Source organism: Strongylocentrotus purpuratus, unplaced genomic scaffold, assembly GCF_000002235.5.
Source record: "Strongylocentrotus purpuratus isolate Spur 01 unplaced genomic scaffold, Spur_5.0 spur5_contig_850, whole genome shotgun sequence".
NCBI lineage: Eukaryota > Metazoa > Echinodermata > Echinoidea > Camarodonta > Strongylocentrotidae > Strongylocentrotus > Strongylocentrotus purpuratus.
Genome location: NW_022145558.1, coordinates 1,692,129 through 1,712,193, shown reverse-complemented (window position 1 = coordinate 1,712,193; position 20,065 = coordinate 1,692,129). Strand labels below are relative to the sequence as shown.

Sequence of the window (20,065 nt, the reverse complement as noted above, 5' to 3'; positions counted from 1 at the left end):
GTCTGCGGCAGATCTGCGGCAGGATGAAATTTTGCTGCAGACTTGCCGCATACTAGTATGCCACAGGAACAGTCTGCGGCAGATCTGCGGCAGGATGAAATTTTGCTGCAGAATTGCCGCATACTAGTATGCCACAGGAACATTCTGCGGCAGATCTGCGGCAGGATGAAATTTTGCTGCAGACTTGCCGCATACTAGTATGCCACAGGAACAGTCTGCGGCAAATCTGCGGCAGGATGAAACTTTGCTCCAGACTTGCCGCATACTAGTATGCCACAGGAACAGTCTGCGGCAGATCTGCGGCAGGATGAAACTTTGCTCCAGACTTGCCGCATACTAGTATGCCACAGGAACAGTCTGCGGCAGATCTGCGGCAGGATGAAACTTTGCTCCAGACTTGCCGCATACTAGTATGCCACAGGAACAGTCTGCGGCAGATCTGCGGCAGGGCGAAACTTTGCTCCAGACTTGCCGCATACCAGTACGCCACAGGAACAGTCTGCGGCAGGTCTGCCACAGGAAATCCCATTAAAGTCTAATAGGGCCAATTGAAACCAATCATCTCATGCATATTCATTATTACTTTACACGTGTGACAGAAAAATACATTTATCATGATTTGTTAAGCAAATTAAGACAATGCACATCATTTTGTGATTTCTATTTTCCTTTTGCCATTATTAACCAATAGATTATTTTGTCTGATCATGTTACAATTACATTCACGTTTAAGCAATAGATATTGATTACTAACCAAGAAACTATGATTACTAACCAAGAAACAATATACATATTTAGTATATATATGTGTACGAGCCTGTGTCACTTTAAATGTTACTCTTGAATACACTTCAAATGATCAATGTGATGAAGTTAATACAATTGAGAATAGAATATACCTAATTGGTAATATCGACATATATTGGTATTACCTAATTGGTAATATCGATATTGCCAATATTGATTATGAAGTATCAATCAGTTTATCACTGGTTCTTCTACATGCATACTTTATTGCCACGTACTGGATATGAAAGAGTATGCGGCAGGTCTGCAGCAGGTCTCTTCATCATACTGAAAGAGTATGCGGCAAGTTCGAGCAAGTCTGCGGCAGACCTGCCGCAGACAGTCATCTTTTTCACATGCAAATTAGTTTTGCCGCAGACTTGCCGCAGACTTGCCGCATACTCTTTCAGTATGATGAAGAGTCTGCGGCAGGTCTGCGGCAGGTCTGCGGCAGGTCTGCCGCAGACCTGCTGCAGACTCTTCATCATACTGAAAGAGTATGCGGCAAGTCTGCAGCAAGTCTGCGGCAGACCTGCCGCAGACTCTTCATCATACTGAAAGAGTATGCGGCAAGTCTGCGGCAGACCTGCCGCAGACTCTTCATCATACTGAAAGAGTATGCGGCAGGTCTGCAGCAAGTCTGCGGCAGGTCTGCCGCAGACTCTTCATCATACTGAAAGAGTATGCGGCAAGTCTGCGGCAAGTCTGCGGCAAAACTAATTTGCATGTGAAAAAGATGACTGTCTGCGGCAGGTCTGCCGCAGATCTGCGGCAAGTCTGCCGCAGGAGTATGCGGCAGGCTCATTTCTTTCCTATGGGGAATTCTCACAGAATCTAACGAAACTTACACTGAATGTTCAAGATTACAAATAAATGTCATGTGCCAAACAATTTTGGAAGAAAATGTATACTGGCTAAGTAATGAGCATAGAAAGATAAGGAAATCAGGGTAGTACTAGCCCCGACACCATGTGTGTTGTCCCATATACATCTTTCTGTGTAAGTGATTGTTACTTTACCAAGACTCTGCCAAATTTATGATGATTTTGATGACTCCAGAACCTTGCATTACACACCATTACTTGCATGCTATATGATCAACTTTTCTGATCCATTCCACACCTTTTCTTTCACAATGCAATCGCATTACTAGTACTCAAGTTTATCTTTAATGTAGAGATTGTATTATGTAAATTTACCGGGACTATGTAGCAAGAGCGGGGGCACACGCCTCCGGGCAACAGTGTTGCAGTTCACGTTTGTTTACCCTGACCTACTTACTATACTGCTCCCACTCCTTTTATTCTTTCATACCTGTATTCTTATTACATATTTGACTCTCACCTCTTAAAGCCATTGTTTAACAATGTTCCAGTTTTACAAATCTGATATGCATAGCCCTACGTGTTATCAGTGTCTGTGATATGGTGTATGAAAATGATCATGAAGTCATTGAAGTGCTTCAAAAAAGTAAAAATCTTTGGTTTCCCCAATAGACTGTAGTGTTATAAAAGCTGTTCAAAACCGTTGGGAAAACGATTTGTGAAATTTTAATTCAATCATAGATATCTTTTAATCAGACAGGCGATTGGCTTGTAAAAGTCATGGGATTCCTGACTGACCTAAAGATTCATTACCGGTTTATTATAATTGCAGCATGAGCTAAATCCAAGCTTTTGTTTAGAATCTGAGGCAAAGATACCCACTCCCTTATACTGTTTGGTCAAATAAGTAATAATAATATTAAAGAAAAATAATGTTACTCTGTAATTATGAAACTGGTACGAAAACCAGGCAATAGCAAACATTTCTGTCAATAGGCGCATCTTCATCATCACAAGATTGCCAAATAGCCCGCTATTTGTGATTTGGGAAATAATCCTGAAGTAACAAATCGCCTTTTCATCAGCTCGAGATTACGACCTCGAAACTTTATTTTGCAAACTATCCCAAGATATCTTGGGATGACGATCCCGACCAAATATCCCGCTAATTGCTACTTCAGTCTAATGAAGACGCAAATTAGCTGGATAGTTTGCGATCGAGATAGTTCAAATAGCTGGATATTTGGCAATCTCGAGATAGTGAAAACAGGCCTAATGTTCCTTTGAGCCCAATGTGAGTCATGTTGATTGTGTCTTGCTGTCAACATAACCCTATTGTTATGATATTATTCAAACCGGCATTGATATCAAAATCAATGAACTACATCAGAATTCTTTAGTCATTCTTTAGTCTATATTTATACAGGGGATGTGGTTGGTTTGTTGCTGACTATGTGAAACCCACGCCACACATTCAAAATATGCTGTGAACTACATGTACATGTACTGTATGTAGAGTTTTAAAGGGAAAGCCCCCACTGCACTACTTGTAGCTACTTGCTCTCTCTATATAGAAAACAATGCCTAAGCGGTACCTGTTGGTCCCCCATGATCCTCTTTTTTAAAATGTTAATTGAGAGCTGATTCGATGGGATAACTACCAGTCAGTGACCACGCTGGGAGATCTAATCCCTCCTGGCCAAACTAGTGCAGACAGGCTTTAAAGGAAAATCCATAAGTAATAAATCCATAGTTGTGTGCAAAACTAAACTCTTCACTTGGAGTGAAACATGTACAGTGCTTTGTACAGTATAAACACTTACATTACATTAGTGATAAGTTTAATGTGCCGTCTAATGACAAGAAACATTTTAATTTGAATTCTCTATCTAACATGTGGAAAGCTTACCCCTTGTTTGTGGCTGTAAGTTCTGTTCAAAGATAAACTGAGAAAAGGGAAGGATCTCTGTATTCGATCAAATATAATCTTTAATTTTATTAAAACTTTTTCTGCATTTATTGAATCTACTTAATACGGTCGGCGTGGATTCACCCAGCACTCCCCCCCCCCCCAAAAAAAAATCTTGTCATAAATTCTGTAGATTCCATACGACAAAGGTGCAGTTTAGTGCTACCAGGCGCGGATCCAGGATTTCTTAGGGAGGGGGCCAAATTGAAATCAATTTGAAATTTAGTGTGCTGAAATTTTTATTGGGGAGGTAGTGAGCACTAATTTTTTTGGGGGCCCTCGAAAATTTGAAAAATCGCAACCCCCCCCCCCCTTGAGCGCCAGGGGGGGGGGGGGCATCTCCAAGGTGAGGGCCAGGGCCCCCTGGGCACCCCCCCCCTCCCCTGGATCCGCCACTGAGTGCTACAGACATAAAGCTGACATGCTTGTTTGCCTTAAAAGTCCAAGGTTACGTGCAAGTTAAAACATTGGACGGAAGGAAGTAACAATACATCCTTCCTCTGAATTTCCTTCATTCAAGCATTTGTATTCCTTCTTTGTTTTTTCAAGTACCGGTAACAAATGCTAAGCTTTGTGAAAACAGATAGATAATTTAGATAGCTAAAATAAATGTGCAAGGAAGAAATCAAAAGGCTACCTGTTCAGTCAGCCCGCTGCACGCTCGCTAATGAGCATATCGTGCGAGCGTTATCGTGCGATGGAAACAGCTCGATGAATAATATCCACAAACGAGAAGTTACGAGATCGTGCGAGAATACTGGAAGGGATGACGTAGACTCTATTTTCTCGCGCATGCTCAGTTTTTGAGCAGCCATGTTTGGGTAAGTCGATCTCCAGAAAATTTCCTTTCGAATGATATGAAATGTTGATATATTTCCGCAAAATTTACGGTTTTACAGCATCATGCAATGAAGCCTAATTTTGAGAAGTTTTCGTTCCTAGTTTTGTAACTAAAATTGTTTTCGTGAACCTGACCCGTTCGAAACTAGAAAAAGATCATTTGATGTCGATATGTGTTCAGCAATGTCTGAAATTGCCAAATCTGTTGTCCAATTTGAGGTTCCTCAACAGGAAATTAGTGAATTCTGCTCCCCAAATTCACGAGAAAATCATGTTTTCACCGGAAATACGTACTCGAAGTTGGGTGAACTGGCGCGAAATGGTCTAAAAATAGTAAAACGCGCGCGAATGGGCGTAGTGCATACCGATCGTATAGTGTTGTCCCACATATAGATTTTCATGGAGTCTTCAGTGCAATTGTTGGCTCAAAGACCGAAACTATTTCATTTTTTGTTGAATTTCAGTTTCCTCACGTGTTCAGGCATCAAATGGGACTGGGATTATTAGTAATAACGTTTTTAGATTGAATTCCAAATAGGATTTGATCTAGACTTCTATTAAAAGTCAAGATGAGTCAATGCTATTGCGTATTGACCAGTAGCACTGCACTGCATAGGCAGGATTGGAATAGATCTACATGAATAGTCGATACACTCGTAACACACAGAGATGCACACAATCATGCCGATGTGGCTGATCGGAAGTTTGACAGTGGACTCACAATTTGAATTTTTAAATAATTCCTTCTAACATCGGAAAGTTGAAAAAATTGTATTTTAATGCTATGTAGGTGTCATCAATCGTCACTAAAGTACCGATTTTGAGTAAAATCAGTTGAGTGTTGTACAGTGGTGTTTGAAATGTTGAGAATCAATAGCACAGCTTTTAATATACAGCCAGGATAGTAATGCTGTGTGGTCTAGACTCTAGTCAGTCTAGACTTACATGGCTGCATTAAATTACGACCTTGGCTGTGTATTAAAAGCTGTTCTTTTTAATCTCAACATTTCAAACACCACTGTACAAAACTCAACTGATTTCACTTTAAATTGGTACTTTAGTGACAATTGATGACACCTAAATAGCAATAAAAAATAAAAAAAATTCAACTCACCGATGTTAGAAAAATAATTAAAAAATTCAAATCGCATGTCATACTGTCAAACTTGCCGGTCAGCCACATCGTATTCATTGTGTGCATTTGTGTATATTGACTTTTACACAGACACATATTTCCCTAAATAAAAGTTAATGATAATCTGATTTGTGAAATGGGATTCCATGTTTTGCCCAGGGGTAGAGAACTATAGTTCTTGCTAGCTTTTTTATTTGTTGAGGAAATCACTCTTGAATGTTTGATTTATTTCTTGTGTTCATTCTGTGTTAATTGTTTTGTCTTTGTTTTTTTGGTTCCAGGCGCTGAGATGTACACAGGCCCTCATAGAAGTTGTGACCCCTAGCCCTCCTCTTCCAATTGACCCCCCCCCTGATCTTGACCTCAAGGATGCATCCTAGAAACAAGGTAAGTTGTGATTTAATTTATTCTATTCACGTGGGAATTTGTTTCCCTAAATAGCAGTCAGTGAAACTATAAAAAAATACACTTACATATGTATGTTCTCCCATAGAATACAGTAGTGATTTCTTACATGATAAGGAAATCTTGATGCATAACTGTTTAATGTCATGTAGATTACTTTGTATATTCAAACAACCTGCGTTGTTCATTCACTGTCTAATGTTGATAATTTTGTTCCAGGTGCAGAGGTGTACACAGTCCTTCCTACAACTTGTAGAAGATCCCGCACAGGCTTCACAACCAGTCATGTGACCCCTAGCCCTCTTCCAACTGATCGCCCCCTTGATCTTGACCTCAAGATGCAACCTGGAAACAAAGTAAGTTGTGATTTCATTTATTGCATTTACATGGAAATTTGTATCCCTAAAGAGCAGTCAGTGAAATTTCTGATTGGTGAAAAAAGTTCATTTATGTTCTCCCATAGGAAAATATAGTAATTGCTCTCATTTCCTCTTCTAATACATGATTAGGAAATCTTGATGCATAACTGCTTAATGTCATGTAGATTGTTTTGTATATTGAAACAACATGCGTTGTTCATTCACTGTTAATGTTGATAATTTTGTTCCAGGTGCAGAGCTGTACACAGTCCTTCCTACAACTTGTAAAAGATCTGCCATAGGCTTCACAACCAGTCATGTGACCCCTAGCCCTCTTCCAACTGATCGCCCCCTTGATCTTGACCTCAAGATGCAACCTGGAAACAAAGTGAGTTGTGATTTCATTTATTGCATTTACATGGAAATTTGTATCCCTAAAGAGCAGTCAGTGAAATTTCTGATTAGTGAAAAAAGTTCATTTATGTTCTCCCATAGGAAAATATAGTAATTGCTCTCATTTCCTCTTCTAATACATGATTAGGAAATCTTGATGCATAACTGTTTAATGTCATGTAGATTGCTTTGTATATTAAAACAACCTGCGTTGTTCATTCACTGTCTAATGTTGATAATTTTGTTCCAGGTGCGGAGCTGTACACAGTCCTTCCTACAACTTGTAAAAGATCTCCCATAGGCTTCACAACCAGTCATGTGACCCCTAGCCCTCTTCCAACTGATCGCCCCCTTGATCTTGACCTCAAGATGCAACCTGGAAACAAAGTAAGTTGTGATTTCATTTATTTTATGTACATGGAAATTATAAAGTGCTTTCTCAAAGTAAATTCAAATTAAACTCATTTTGAATCACATTTTATTGTTTATTCTCGGAAAAAAACAAGATCCTGTTCATTAAAGTTACCATTTATTCAGTAATTATCCCCTCAATGAATGCTAACCACCATGGTAACATTATGGACTTCACGATAGCATGTTGTTTTGTGAATGTTGACATGACATGGGCGGAGCGAGGGACTGCACAACGGCTCAGCTGTCGACTTCCCTAGAGGGCAACATGGATTTCCCCAAATGGTGTCATTCTCGAGGGTAGTAGATGGCTGAGCTGTTTTCATGCATCGCAGCATCTCACTCCACCCGAGTGACATTATTAAATAGAAATCTTCTTCCTCAAGAACGAATAAGTGAATTCATAAAATAAAAATCTTCATTTTGTTTCCATTACTGGTATATAAACAGTGTTCCTAGGTTGTAATCTAACCAAAGCATTGTGAAAATACAGGAAAATTATTTTTATTTGAACTAATATAATTAATCTTGCTCCTTAACTTATGAATGTCAACCGTTTGTCAAGTAAACTTTTGAAGTTGCAAGATGATCAATTAACGTTTTAATGATATATTAAGTCAGTTTTTCTTTGACTCTTATCTTATTTTCAGATTAAGCATTGTGATTTTATCACCATGAGGGATGAAGTAGAAAATTCAGCCTGTACATCACATCAATCGTTCTTGCTGCTGGGGTGAAGGATAAGTTGGCTCCTTGGCCCCATTTATGTACTATGAAATCTAATGCCCTTGTAGCTATCATTACGGAACGTAATACCGATATCTAAATGACAGACTGTATTTGTAGTGGTTGCAGAAAAAAATATGTTAGAAAATTGAAAAACCCAAAAGACACGTAAAAAAGAAAGAATTATTTATTTCTGTTCCATTATGACCGTTGTGTTGATAAATTGTCTACCTGTTGAATGGTCCGGTGTCTCATTGTCTGCATACATTTTTACATTTTTACATTTTTACATTTTACATTCCGCATTTTAAATTTTAAATTCTATGCTTCCATAATTACTTGTAATATTTTTTTAAAATGTACATTGAATAGTGATAAGGTTTTGTAGCAATCATGACATGGCAATTCAGATCAAATGGTGTTCAAGTTTTTAATTCATTTGCTTATTTCCCCCCAATTTACGAAAGTCGGGAAGGAGCTTACTTGTTTTGTTGTTTATTTTTTTTAAATACCCGACACTCCTTGACACAAGAGAGGTCCAGGGATGAGCGAGCAGACCGTTAGCTAGTGTATGGGAGTGTGAATGGGAGTTTGTATAGGAGTGTAAATGTGAGTGTTTATGAGAGTGTCCAAGGTACAGGAGTGAGAATAGGAGCGTGTATAGGAATGAGAGCGTGTATTGAAGAGCAAAGGGCCTGCTTGCTCATCCTTTGACCTACTCTTGTGTCACCTCACAAAATATATTTTAAACGTGAATTAATTTGCCTGTTATTGCCTTAGTCATATTAGTTATGAACTTTGTTATGAATTTTGTTATATACTGTATATTATACTTTGTGACAATGTCAACCACATTTGTATGTATTATAATTCATTGCCAATGTAAATTGTTCATAATTCAGCCATCTGGCTGCGAAGTGCAATCAATAAAACCTTTTCAATCTCAATCTCAATCTCAATCTCAAATTATTAAGAGATTGTGAATGTGAATTAGAATAATTCAATGCTGCATTTTCTGAAGAATGCACTTCAATTCCACCTACTATACCTTTATGCATGAAACATAGATTTGAATTGGGACATTTTGAGCAATCTAGAAGTTATCGTTCCTGTTCTGTTTGTGAAGCATTACTGACTTCTGATGATAAAACATATACCTGTAAAGATATTCCTGAAAGTGAATTGAAAAGATTGGGTGATATAAATGAAGACTTTTCAGGAACACAAGGTCACCATACATGTAGACCATGCTACATGTATTGTATAAAGTAAAGTAGTGCTAATAAAATGTCACTTAGAAGTATGGAAAATTCGCATCAGAGCCGAGTGCTTGCATCAGATTCGGACGAAGACTTTTTACTCAAAATTCTAAATGTTTATTTGTATAAATGTAGACTGTGTCTTGAGGATGGTTATTTTTATTCATAACTGTTTATGAATATTTTTATGATCTTGTCTCAAAAAGATGTTGTGATGCGCTACAGTATGACTGTGTAAATAAAAGTCCATTATTTGTAAAGGATAAGATTATATACCAGTTCGGTGAGCTTTTGATTGTACATAGAGATGCTGGTAGGAGGGGAATATCTTTTTACAGTGCAGAGATGTCTCATGATTATGTTATACGTTCATGGCATATTTCAGTTTCTAAATTGAGATCATTACAAATTGACAAGAATAGTGCCCAAGATATGCCCAATAGACCATCCTTTTCCTCACAGTTTAGTTCACCTTCAGAGGTGAACATGCAGTTCCGAAATGTTGTCAATAACGGAAATGAATTTCTCTGTAAACAGGCGAAACACTTTAGTTGGAATATTTAACTAATTCTTTATCTGTCACTGATTTTAACTTTGACAATGTATGTTGCTTCTACCGGTAGTGATCATGTTCACCTTGCAGCCTGTGTTCTTTCAGCATTTCTTTCTTTTGCTAAATATAGAAAACCACTTACCAGTATGTATTCATCACATGTATGAATGCAAACCAGTGTTATGCACAATACTCTTTATCTGATTTAGTGCTCCATTTTGTTTGTATTACATATTATATTCTTTTTTGTTATAATAGTTTATGTTGCACACTTACCGTATTCCTTGTACAGTCTTCTAATATATATTACGGCAGAATGTAGCATGTACATACATGAGCAACTTAAGTTATTCGTGTTATAACATTATTCATTGTAACTTAGGATTTTTGTATTTTCCGTGCTTTAGTGCCTTAAACTAGCCAGTACTGTGTGTGTCCCAGCTGGACTAGCTTATGAATAATAATATCTGCCAAAACATGTATTTTTTTAACCTTGCCAAGTTGTCTTTTGTATTCAAAGAGAAATAAAAAATAAAAACAATTGTTCAAAAGAAACATACCGTTTGTGTATATGCGTGAACTGTATGACTGATCAGAGGACTGTGTTTCTTTATTGAAGGCGTTACTTTGTTAACGGGAATGTCAACCTCAACCCTTCGCAGGACCAAATTCATGAGTGACTTCAGTTCGCCTTGTAAACAGAATGACTTGAATATTGCTTTGCCCTCCGAATTTCAAAGGTTTGAAGGGAAAATTGCCCCCGTGTATTTTTAACTTATTTATTTGTGTGTAGTGTCAATCACTGCATTGGAACCGACATGTTCACATATCATTTCTTGGGAAGAAAAAAACAACAATTAAGCAGAGAGATATTGGACTTTACATTCCTGGCGTATAGTCTATAGTATAAAGTGCAATATTATGTTTTGCAACTTTGTACTAACAACTGTGAACTTCACCATACCACTAATAACCGTAAATAATAATGGGATTTTTATTTATTTTTTCTTTAGGTGATAAATTCGATGACAATTGCATTTTGCTCAAAATCGCCTACCCACACAGCTGAACTCGCTGATTCAGACATCGGTGAAGTCGTATAATTTCGTTACACAAATTTGTATGAGTGGGCGCATACTATTCTTCAAATTGAAATTTCTTGAAACGAACACTAAATTTTCCAAAATCAATCGTATCACTGCCCATAGTTAATCTTAGTAATCGATAAATACCAAGATAATTACATGAAATAGGGTTAAAATGTTGAAATAACGCCATTATTCGTGCCTAGAAAACAAACCGCGAAGTCACAAGTTCGTTCACCTTTGACGAATGGTCGTTCGGTAGGTGATCGGAAATCTTCGTATTCATGTATCTTCTTAATGTGGAACTATTTTTTAAAACCGTGAACTTGACCCGTTCGAAAAATCAAATAACCTGATCTTCACACCATACAAAGAATGATGTCTAAACTCTCCAAAAATATAAAGATTGATGAGGTTCCTACTCGTTTTATATGTTTTTTATGCATTCACTTTCATCATAAACTCGATGAAAATACGGAAAAAGTAAGCTTGTACTTGACAGGAAATATTTCATAAGGTAATGGAGTCCAGTTTATTTCTAATTCAGATTAATGAAAGAGCAGTTTCTTGTCTTCAATTTGACATATCGTTTATGCTAAATGATTAGCAAGAAACCATTTTGTGTAGGTGGAAACAAGTCGGTGTTTTCAAGCTTGTGTGCTCATTACGTATTCATATTGACCGCTGGGCTTGCATACGACTACGATAAATACGGGCGGTTTTCGTGCAGCGGCGTACAGACTGTGTTTGATTAATTTTGGCAAGACATTGACCTACATTTGCCACTCTCCACCCAGGTGAAGGGAATGGGTAACTTGTGTTTGATACTCCAAGACTTGAGAGCATGTAGATTAATGTCTTGCAAATGGACAGACATGGAAGTGCAGCGGCAGAAATCGACCCGCAAACCATGTTATCCATGTTCTGTAACGTATCCACTAGACCACAACACCTCTACATGTAGTCCAGAATCTAGCCGGTTCTTCATATTATACTCCCTACAATTGATTCAAGCCGCCGAAGATGCCCTTATGAACGAACTCATAATTATGCTCACCAGCCCATTTTTCGTTGGGCGTACTAGTTTAATGATCAAGCCATCTTCGGCTGGTAGCAAGTAAGTAGGTAGCGTTGGTGTGGTGGAGATCAAAATTAAATAGGCAAGATTCTGGACTAAGTGGTTGTTTAATAAGTCTATACTACAGCAAGCAAAGTGTTATATGAAGCAAAAATTGAATGTGGTATTCCAGCGATTGTTCCATCAGTTAACTAAAGGAAGCAAAGAGTTACATTGAACAACCTTACCACTGAATTGGCCTGGAGTAGTAGACCCGGTAGTACCAGAGAGAGAAGGGGTCTATCTTGTGTTTGATACTCCTGAATTTGACAGCATCTTCGACAAAGACCACAGCTTGCAGAAGGGCCTTGGGATCTAAACACAGAATAGAAACAAAAATACATTTCAAGTTCAATTTAGCTGTCCATTGGACACTAATTGCTGTATTGTAAAGTAAATAACAAATTGGCAACGCGAGAAACAGCTATTTTCATGTACAATGCATGTATTTGCGTGTCTGCCAGAACCACCATCGTGAATATTTGTGATAGGTCAGCGTTTTTCACATGTTAGCTCATTTTCATCAGGAACACCAGGGAGGTGTTTCATAAAGCTATTCGTAAAGTTACGCATGACTCTATGAGTATGAATGACTTAAATATGAAGTGCAAAATGGTATGCTCAATTCCTTATTAGCTGCATCAACTAAAGTTAAACTGTGCAGATGTAGATTAACATTCTTATTAAAATAAACGTTTTTATGGCAAAGTATATTTTTTGCCATAATAATAGTCACACTTTGTTAAATCATCAGGAAAAACTTTGGGCATCCTATCTGGCACTTCATATACAAGTCGTTCGTAAAGTCATGCGTAACTCAGTTACGAACAGCTTTATGAAACACCCCCCCCCCCCCCCCCCCGCCACCGCCGAGGCCTTTGTCGGAGCTCCCTGGAGTTACTGGAAGGTTAGTCACTGTTAAGTGTTAGTATATCATAGAGTCTACATGTATGTTACTATCACTCAGAATCCGATCTATTAATTGTCACATGTTTTATGCAATGCTTGACCGATTTCAAAGTGCTTTTTACGAGTAGAAAGAAGAATCTATTAATGAACTCCAAGAGTCCAACCCCAAAGGTATTTTGAAAGGTTTGTCTGGTGCAGGAAAGGGCGATTACGAGCGCATTTTAGATTTTGTTTAAATCACTCTTCACACAGGCAGGGGTATGGGTTCCATGTCAGCTCGCCTAATGTCAGCCCGCCCCCTTACAAAGTCGCCCTTAATTGGTCATGTCGCCTCCCGATTTTGTTTGCCGATTTTGGGATTCTTGGTCAGCTCGCCCCCAGTTTTTTGGTCAGCTCGCCCCCTAATTTGTTGTTTTAATTTGATGTCTTTTACAAGTTCAAAGTCAAGCCATTTTTAGTTCCTGGCATCTCAGTTCTATATTACTAAATATTGAAAATTTTCCTCGAGTTTTCCATTGTAACGCATATTTTCGAGGATATTTGCATCTAAGTTTCCACCAGCTTACGTACTAACACATCGATCACTCTCTCAATATTATTGTCTCCTCTCTGTCAGTGCTGTGCTGCGAAGCGGGGAGACCCTCTTCATGGCTTTCTGGCTAGCTCACTGTCTTGTTACTCTCACTCTTTGTCCCCCCCCCCCCCTCTCTCTCTCTCTCTCTCTTTCTCTATCTCTCTCTCCTCTCTCTCTCCCTATATCTCTCCCTATCTCTCTCCCACCCCCTCTCTCTCCCTATTCTCACTCTCCTTCTTTCTCTCTCTCTCTCTCTCTTTCTCTGGTATAAGTTCTTAAATAAAAGGGTGACATTTGAATGGATTTTTTAATAATGTTACTAGGGTTAGAATATAGAATTTTACTTTTTTTAAACTAAATCAGTTTTAATTGTATAAAATCCTGTTTGACTTTTTAACAATTCCCAAGATGATGCACATTATATCGAATATTACAATGGCAAACTTTTACCCATGTTTTTTATGCGAAACTTATCTTATTTTTATGCAATATCATATTCTACATGTACCTTTAAGTAAATTGGCCCAAATACACAATGTTCTGCATTTTGCCTACAATGTATAATCTGTTTAAATCACTGGAGCATCTATTTGACTTTATAATTCCTGGATTTGGTTTCTGTTGTTGTCTTTGTTTCTGTTATTGAAGAAAACACCATAACCATACCATATAACCATACCCATCTGGCTACGCATTTTCCAACTAAAACATTTAATTCTTTTGAATATCAAAAATGTATCACTATTCATATATTGTATAAGTTCAGTATATAATTTAATTGCAAATATGGTAATACAATTCAGATTTCTGTATATGTACACTCTAAAAACTGAAATGTTAAATGTAAATTTAAAAGGGCCGAGGAGTGACCACTCTTTTAAAATGTCAGATTGTTTCTTTTAACCTGCTAGATTCGACCTTTATAGTGTTGGATCCAGCATGTTCAAGTGTTAATCTACCATTTTGAAAGAGTGGTCACTCCTCGGCCCTTTTAAATTGTGATTTAACATTTCAGTTTTCAGAGTGTACCAAGCAATTTGCCAAGGTCGTTGAAGCACAATTATGTACAAAAGAATTGCAATTTTACTACCATTATGCTACCATGCATAATTTTTATGTGTAATTTTACTTTGTCACTGATGTATACTTTGTAAAAGAAACTGATTCGGCTCTCGGGCCGCGAATGTTTTTTAATGAAATAAACCATTTTAAATAAATAAATAAATAAATCGTTCTGGCTGGCTTAGTGACGGAACTTAAGGGAGTATCCACAGGCTATAGAGATAATAAGGATTTAATAGATTGGCTTTCTTAGCTTTTCTCAAGTATACTTTGTACACGCAAGCAAATTAGAGCATTTTCAGATCCCTTTTTAATCCCATATAGTTTGTGTTCACTACTTACAAGACCCATACTAGAACGTGTCGTCATGAGATAGTTGTAAAAGTTTAAAAATAGAAATAGAAGAGAATGTCTCTACATTGAATTAAAAGTGAGCTATAATTGATATGACTTATATAAATTTATATGAAGCAAATAGATCGAAATAAAAGCTTTCGGCAGTAAACCCAAATGAACGAAACGTTATCTAATTTTACTCTCAATTCATTATATATATATATATATATATATAAGTGCGTGATTTTGTTTAATGAATATTGTAAGGGACATCTGCTCATCTTTTCAAGTATTCGAAAGCACTAGTAGGTTCCAACCTTAACCTGTATAATAATTTGTGTTTATTTTGTGTATAGATGTCACTTTTCTTTTAATCTGTGCACAAATAAAAAGCAGTTATTCTTCCAAATACATACCTTATTACTATGTCGCGGCGCTTTTGTCCTTCATTATTATAAAGCGCGCGGAGGATAACGCTGAAACAATAATAATAACAAAGAAACATTTTTGATAATTCAAACAATGATGAAGAGTCGGTACAACGAATCGTCTTTTTTGTTCTTTCTCTAATAATTTAATGAAACGTCAAAGCTTCCGCGCTTCATGCGGAAGGGGGGGGGGGGACTTAATTCAGACAAGGATTAAGAGTCGAAAACCATTCTCTAATAATTTAATGAAACGTCAGCGCGGTGAGGGAAAACTGAATTCAGACAAGGATTAAGAGAAAAATATCATAATAATAAATACAGTACAGACTACGTCCAACTTTCTATCTCCCGCCAACCCACTCTCCCCCTCTCTCCCTCTCTCTGTCTATGTCCATCTTCATCTTCCATAATGTTGTCTATTCCGCCATTTGCTTGTATCCAGGCATCATCCCTTCCTTGAGATTAATTATTATAACATATTCCTGATGGTATACGTCTGAAATTATACTTTAGCGAAAAGATATAATCACACGAAAAAGAGAAAAAACTAAAGAACAAAATCAGAGCCGGAAGGGAGTGATTGGAGAGACAAATATCATAACAATGAATACAGTACGGTCTATACAGGCTACGTCCAACTTTCTAACCCCCCCCCCCCCCTCACATACCTTTTATTAAGTTTAGGGAATGAAACAGAGAACCAGTGGCTGATAATGTCGAAATGAGAAGAATATTACTGTACAATTATAAAAAGTAAAACCTTTGAATGTAAATCTCTGTTGCATCAACATAAAATGAAACGTTTATCACATTATACTTTAGCACAAAATAGTTATCTAGAAGAAGGTGGACATCATTACATTAAATAACCTGCTTCTGACCGCTGCGCTAGCGTACTGCCTTTGTACGTAGGGGGCGACTGTGTATATAGGGGGCGACTGTGTATAGGAGGCGACTGTGTATAGGAGGCGACTCGACCACACAATTTGGGGGCGACTACGTTAGGAGGCGACTGCGTATAGGAGGCGACTGCGTATAGGAGGCGACCGGCTTGGGGGCGACCTGACCAGACACCGGGGTATGTGTGCCAATTAAAAATAAGGCTAGCCCAAGCCACCAAGCATGCCAAGGAACCGTCCATATTTATTTATTATTACACTAGCAGGACCCGCGGAAATCCGCGGGATCCTAGAGGGGGGCGGGGGGTGTAAATAGATATATAGAGACTGTCTAAATTAAAACCATTAAGAAATATACATGTTAAGCGTCCCCGCCCGCTTCCTTTTTGGGGGCCGCCTCCTATTTTTTTTGTTGAAATTTTTTGAAAAGTTTTTTTTTTTTTTTTTTTTTTTTTTTTTTTTTTTTTTTTAAGAAAAAAAAAACAGCGTCCCCGCCTGCTTCCTTTTTGGGGGCCGCCTCCTATTTTTTTATTATTTTTTAAATTTTTTTTTTTTTTTTTGAAAGAAAAAAAACATGAAAAGCACTGCTAAAATATATTTCTGATTTTAAAAAAGAAAAAAAAATTGTCGGCCGCCATCTTGAAAAATAGCCTGAATGTCAGAAAAAATATACGAAGCGGCCATTTTGAAAGAAAATAAAAAGAAAAAAAAGGGCCTCCTCCTTCCCATTTTTCGAAAAAACAGGAAGCTAAACATGTTTTTTTTTTAATTTGTCCTTATATAAAAATTAAAAAAACGATCCAACTGTACCGGTAGTTATTCTTTAAGCCACTGGAACTGCGTAGAGTTCCGTAGTGTGGCGTACCGACTACGCAGAAATTAGGCTGCGTATTAATGGGGAAATAGTCCCTGCGTAGGTTATGCGTAGGCTGGCGAAAAAAATTAAACAGGTTGAATTGTTTTCGTTCATCTTGCGTACCCCTTTCCGTCCCTCAGCATATAGTAACGTAGGCCAGCGTAGTTGTTACGCAACACTACGCAACTCTACGTATTGACCCCACGCCAATTAGTGACCCGCAAGTGTCACAAATAAAGTATTAAAAATATGCTCATCTGACCCTATACGCCTAAAACCCCCGAGCTTTCGGGGGTTTATGGCCCCTTGAAACCCGTGGACCCCACGCCTATATTATATATACACTCAACTCGCTGCGATCTGATCTCTCCCCCCCCCCCCCAACGTTGAAAAACGTAACCCCCGAGCTTTTGGGGGTTTTTGGCCCCTTGAAACCCGTGGACCCCACGCCTATATTATATATACACTCAACTCAGGACCCGCGGAAATCCGCGGGATTCTAGAGGGGGTGCGCAGGCAAATAATTAAGTTTTTCATTTCGGGGGCTCCATTTCAAATTTTAGGGAAATTTTCTGGGGCTCTTTTTTCTGGGGCTACTTTTTCATTAATTCATATAAGGATAGGCCTACACTTTGTTGAGATTTGTTTAGTAGGCTATTAGGTTTCAGGCTTCCTACTTCATAATTGCCTATTTAAAAAAACAAAACATTTTTCTAGTTCAATAACTAAGTTTTCATGCATTGATTTGATGCAAGAACTGTAACATAATAGACCCTAGATTGTGATTATTTCTGACCATGAATTTCGATAATCATTTTTCAAAGTAAAATTTTCACAGGAAAATCAAACAGTCTTTTAAAAACGTAGACATTACAGTCTAGTAATACTTTTACTAATTCTAAGCTCAGGTTTCGTAAATCTATTCACGAAACTATATTGAAATCGCGGCAATAATGATGCAAACCAACAGATAACAATTTCAAAGTGTCAAATCTCTTCGACTCGAATTCAACTCACACACTTTCAACTGCAACTCAGCTCATCTCACACACACTACACAGTGGCAATGCACTGTCAGTTACGGTGATTTTGTCTGATTTTCTTTACTTTGAAGAAATGATTATCAAAATTACGTAAACACGGTGAGAACATCACAAAATAGGCTTTAATTTCATACCTCTATTTATGGAAACTTTATAATATTGCAGCAATCGTGAATTCGTGATGGAAATTGATTGCAGTTTCGCGATGTTTAGTGGTTCATGGTCTAGATTCAGCTTCTACCAAAACAAAATCGACCGCCAAAAACTCGAGCCCTACGCTCCGTCTCGATCTCGCAACTGCGAAAATGTACGTGTTTTGGCGTACTTGCGTGCGACATGGTAAGCCAGGTAAGGTATGGAATATGGTTCGAGTTTTTTTACGACCGATTTTTGTGTATACAATTTTGTGTGTCTACGGATGCAATGTTGAATATCCATGAGGTATCTCTGTCGTCACGCATATCCTGCATTATGCATGTCGCGTCTGTTTTCGCCCTGGACGTCGACACGGAGGAGGACCTCGGGCGGAGTATAGCCAATTCGCTAGAGTAGACTCTCCCGCGGACGACGGCACCGGGCACGGGTACCCCGAGGGGAGGGTTCAGGAGGAGATAGCCGCACCAACTTGGGTCGGCGATCTCATTAAAAAACAATAGAATACAAAGGCTCGCCGAGACGTCGCGCCCCCCGCGGAGCCTTAGCGTATTATTATTATAGAAAGTCAAAATATAATTAAAATTTGGTTGCCACCTAGACAGAAATAACCGTCTGATATGGGTCATTTCTCTCCCCATAGAAGCGGAACCACCGTCGATATAGCCTATAATCTAGGCGGAGTGCCGAGCTTTTTTCTTTGCTGCTAGACTAACCTTAAGCAGAACGTCTGATACGGCGAGACTACGAACCGTGAGCCGCGGACCGCCTATAATCACTGGTCTAGCTTTAGTCGGTGTTTTTTTATTATCGACCATGAATCCGTGGCAGTTTTCGTACGAAAAACTGCCACGGATTCATGGTCGATAATAAAAAAACAACGACTAAAGCTAGACCAGTGATTATAGGCGGTGAGCCGCTTCGCGACTCACGGTTCGTAGTCTCGCCGTATCAGACGTTCTGCTTAAGGTTAGTCTAGCAGCAAACAAAAAAGCTCGGCACTCCGCCTAGATTATAGGCTACCGTCGATATCATTCAGAGACTGAAGCTTTCGGTCTAGTTCAATAGTTGCCACCTACATGTAGCTATGCCCCAAATATTTAAGGACAACAAAGTTTGCGGTGTGTGTACTCGAGCCCTGCCTATTTTTATACTGCAAAACTGTAAGCTATATGAGATATTAATGCAGATTTCGAGTTGTAGTAAAAAGGTGTAAAAGTGAGGCAGCATACCGCAATGAGAATCGCTGTCAAAATTCATCAATGCATTGGCACTGGCACTCGACGATCCTGTCAGATATGTCGAACTGTCACTGGGCGCTGAGCTGCGTTCGCGGTCTCGTCCATAAATCGGGTAGACTTTGCGATGAATTGGTTGCTTCTGATCATCATTATCATCGCTCTCATACTCGTAGTAGTCTCCCATGTTGATGACGTTTAATTGTTTTTACTCGTTTGACAGAGATTAATGTTATTAAAGAGCAAGTTGCTTGCTTGACATAGCTTTTCAGTCCCGTTGTGAATTGTGTCATGTCAGCGATCGCTTATTCGCAAGGTCTTTGATGTAACAATGAGGAGCGCGATGCAGATGTGCTGTGCACTAGCACTGTGAACGTAACGTAAACAAGTGAGCAGACAAAATATCACGTGCTTAATTACTGAAGCTAGCATACGATTTCTTTGATTTTCAGAATTTCAGAGGTCAGTGGGCGCTTCAAATGTAATAGGAGGCGCCCTTTTAAACGTCATTTTTAGGCAAGGGGCCGCGGGGCTATATAATGTGTACCACATGACTGATATATCAAGCAAAATATTTTTAAGACAGTTAAATGTACACAGGCATATACATATACAAATCTCTATATATAGAGTCTAGGCCGCAAAGATCAGTAGCAACATTAGCAGAATCCATTTATTTGGGCAGACATACGTTGGCTCCCCGAA

General features: G+C 38.5%; 1 protein-coding gene and 1 long non-coding RNA gene across 3 annotated transcripts in view; one reads left to right on the top strand and one right to left on the bottom strand.

Annotated features, from left to right (window-relative positions):
- Positions 1–19,684, bottom strand: part of LOC115917870 (two pore calcium channel protein 2-like) — a 67,337-nt gene extending 47,653 nt beyond the window's left edge. For both annotated transcript variants that reach the window (XR_004065793.1, XM_030994226.1), the window contains exons 1-2: positions 19,355–19,684; positions 12,051–12,177 (exon numbers count right to left, since the gene is read on the bottom strand). Coding sequence is in view for 1 of the 2 variants with exons in the window: in XM_030994226.1 (XP_030850086.1) it covers positions 12,051–12,177; positions 19,355–19,547 (320 nt within the window). In the remaining variant the exon portion in view is untranslated. The remainder of the gene's footprint in view (positions 1–12,050; positions 12,178–19,354) is intronic.
- On the top strand, positions 4,220–8,024 carry LOC115927901. The gene is made up of 4 exons (XR_004065794.1): positions 4,220–4,400; positions 5,836–5,941; positions 6,179–6,315; positions 7,773–8,024. It is a non-coding gene; the product is annotated as an uncharacterized LOC115927901 (long non-coding RNA).
- Positions 19,685–20,065: the final 381 nt, after the last annotated feature.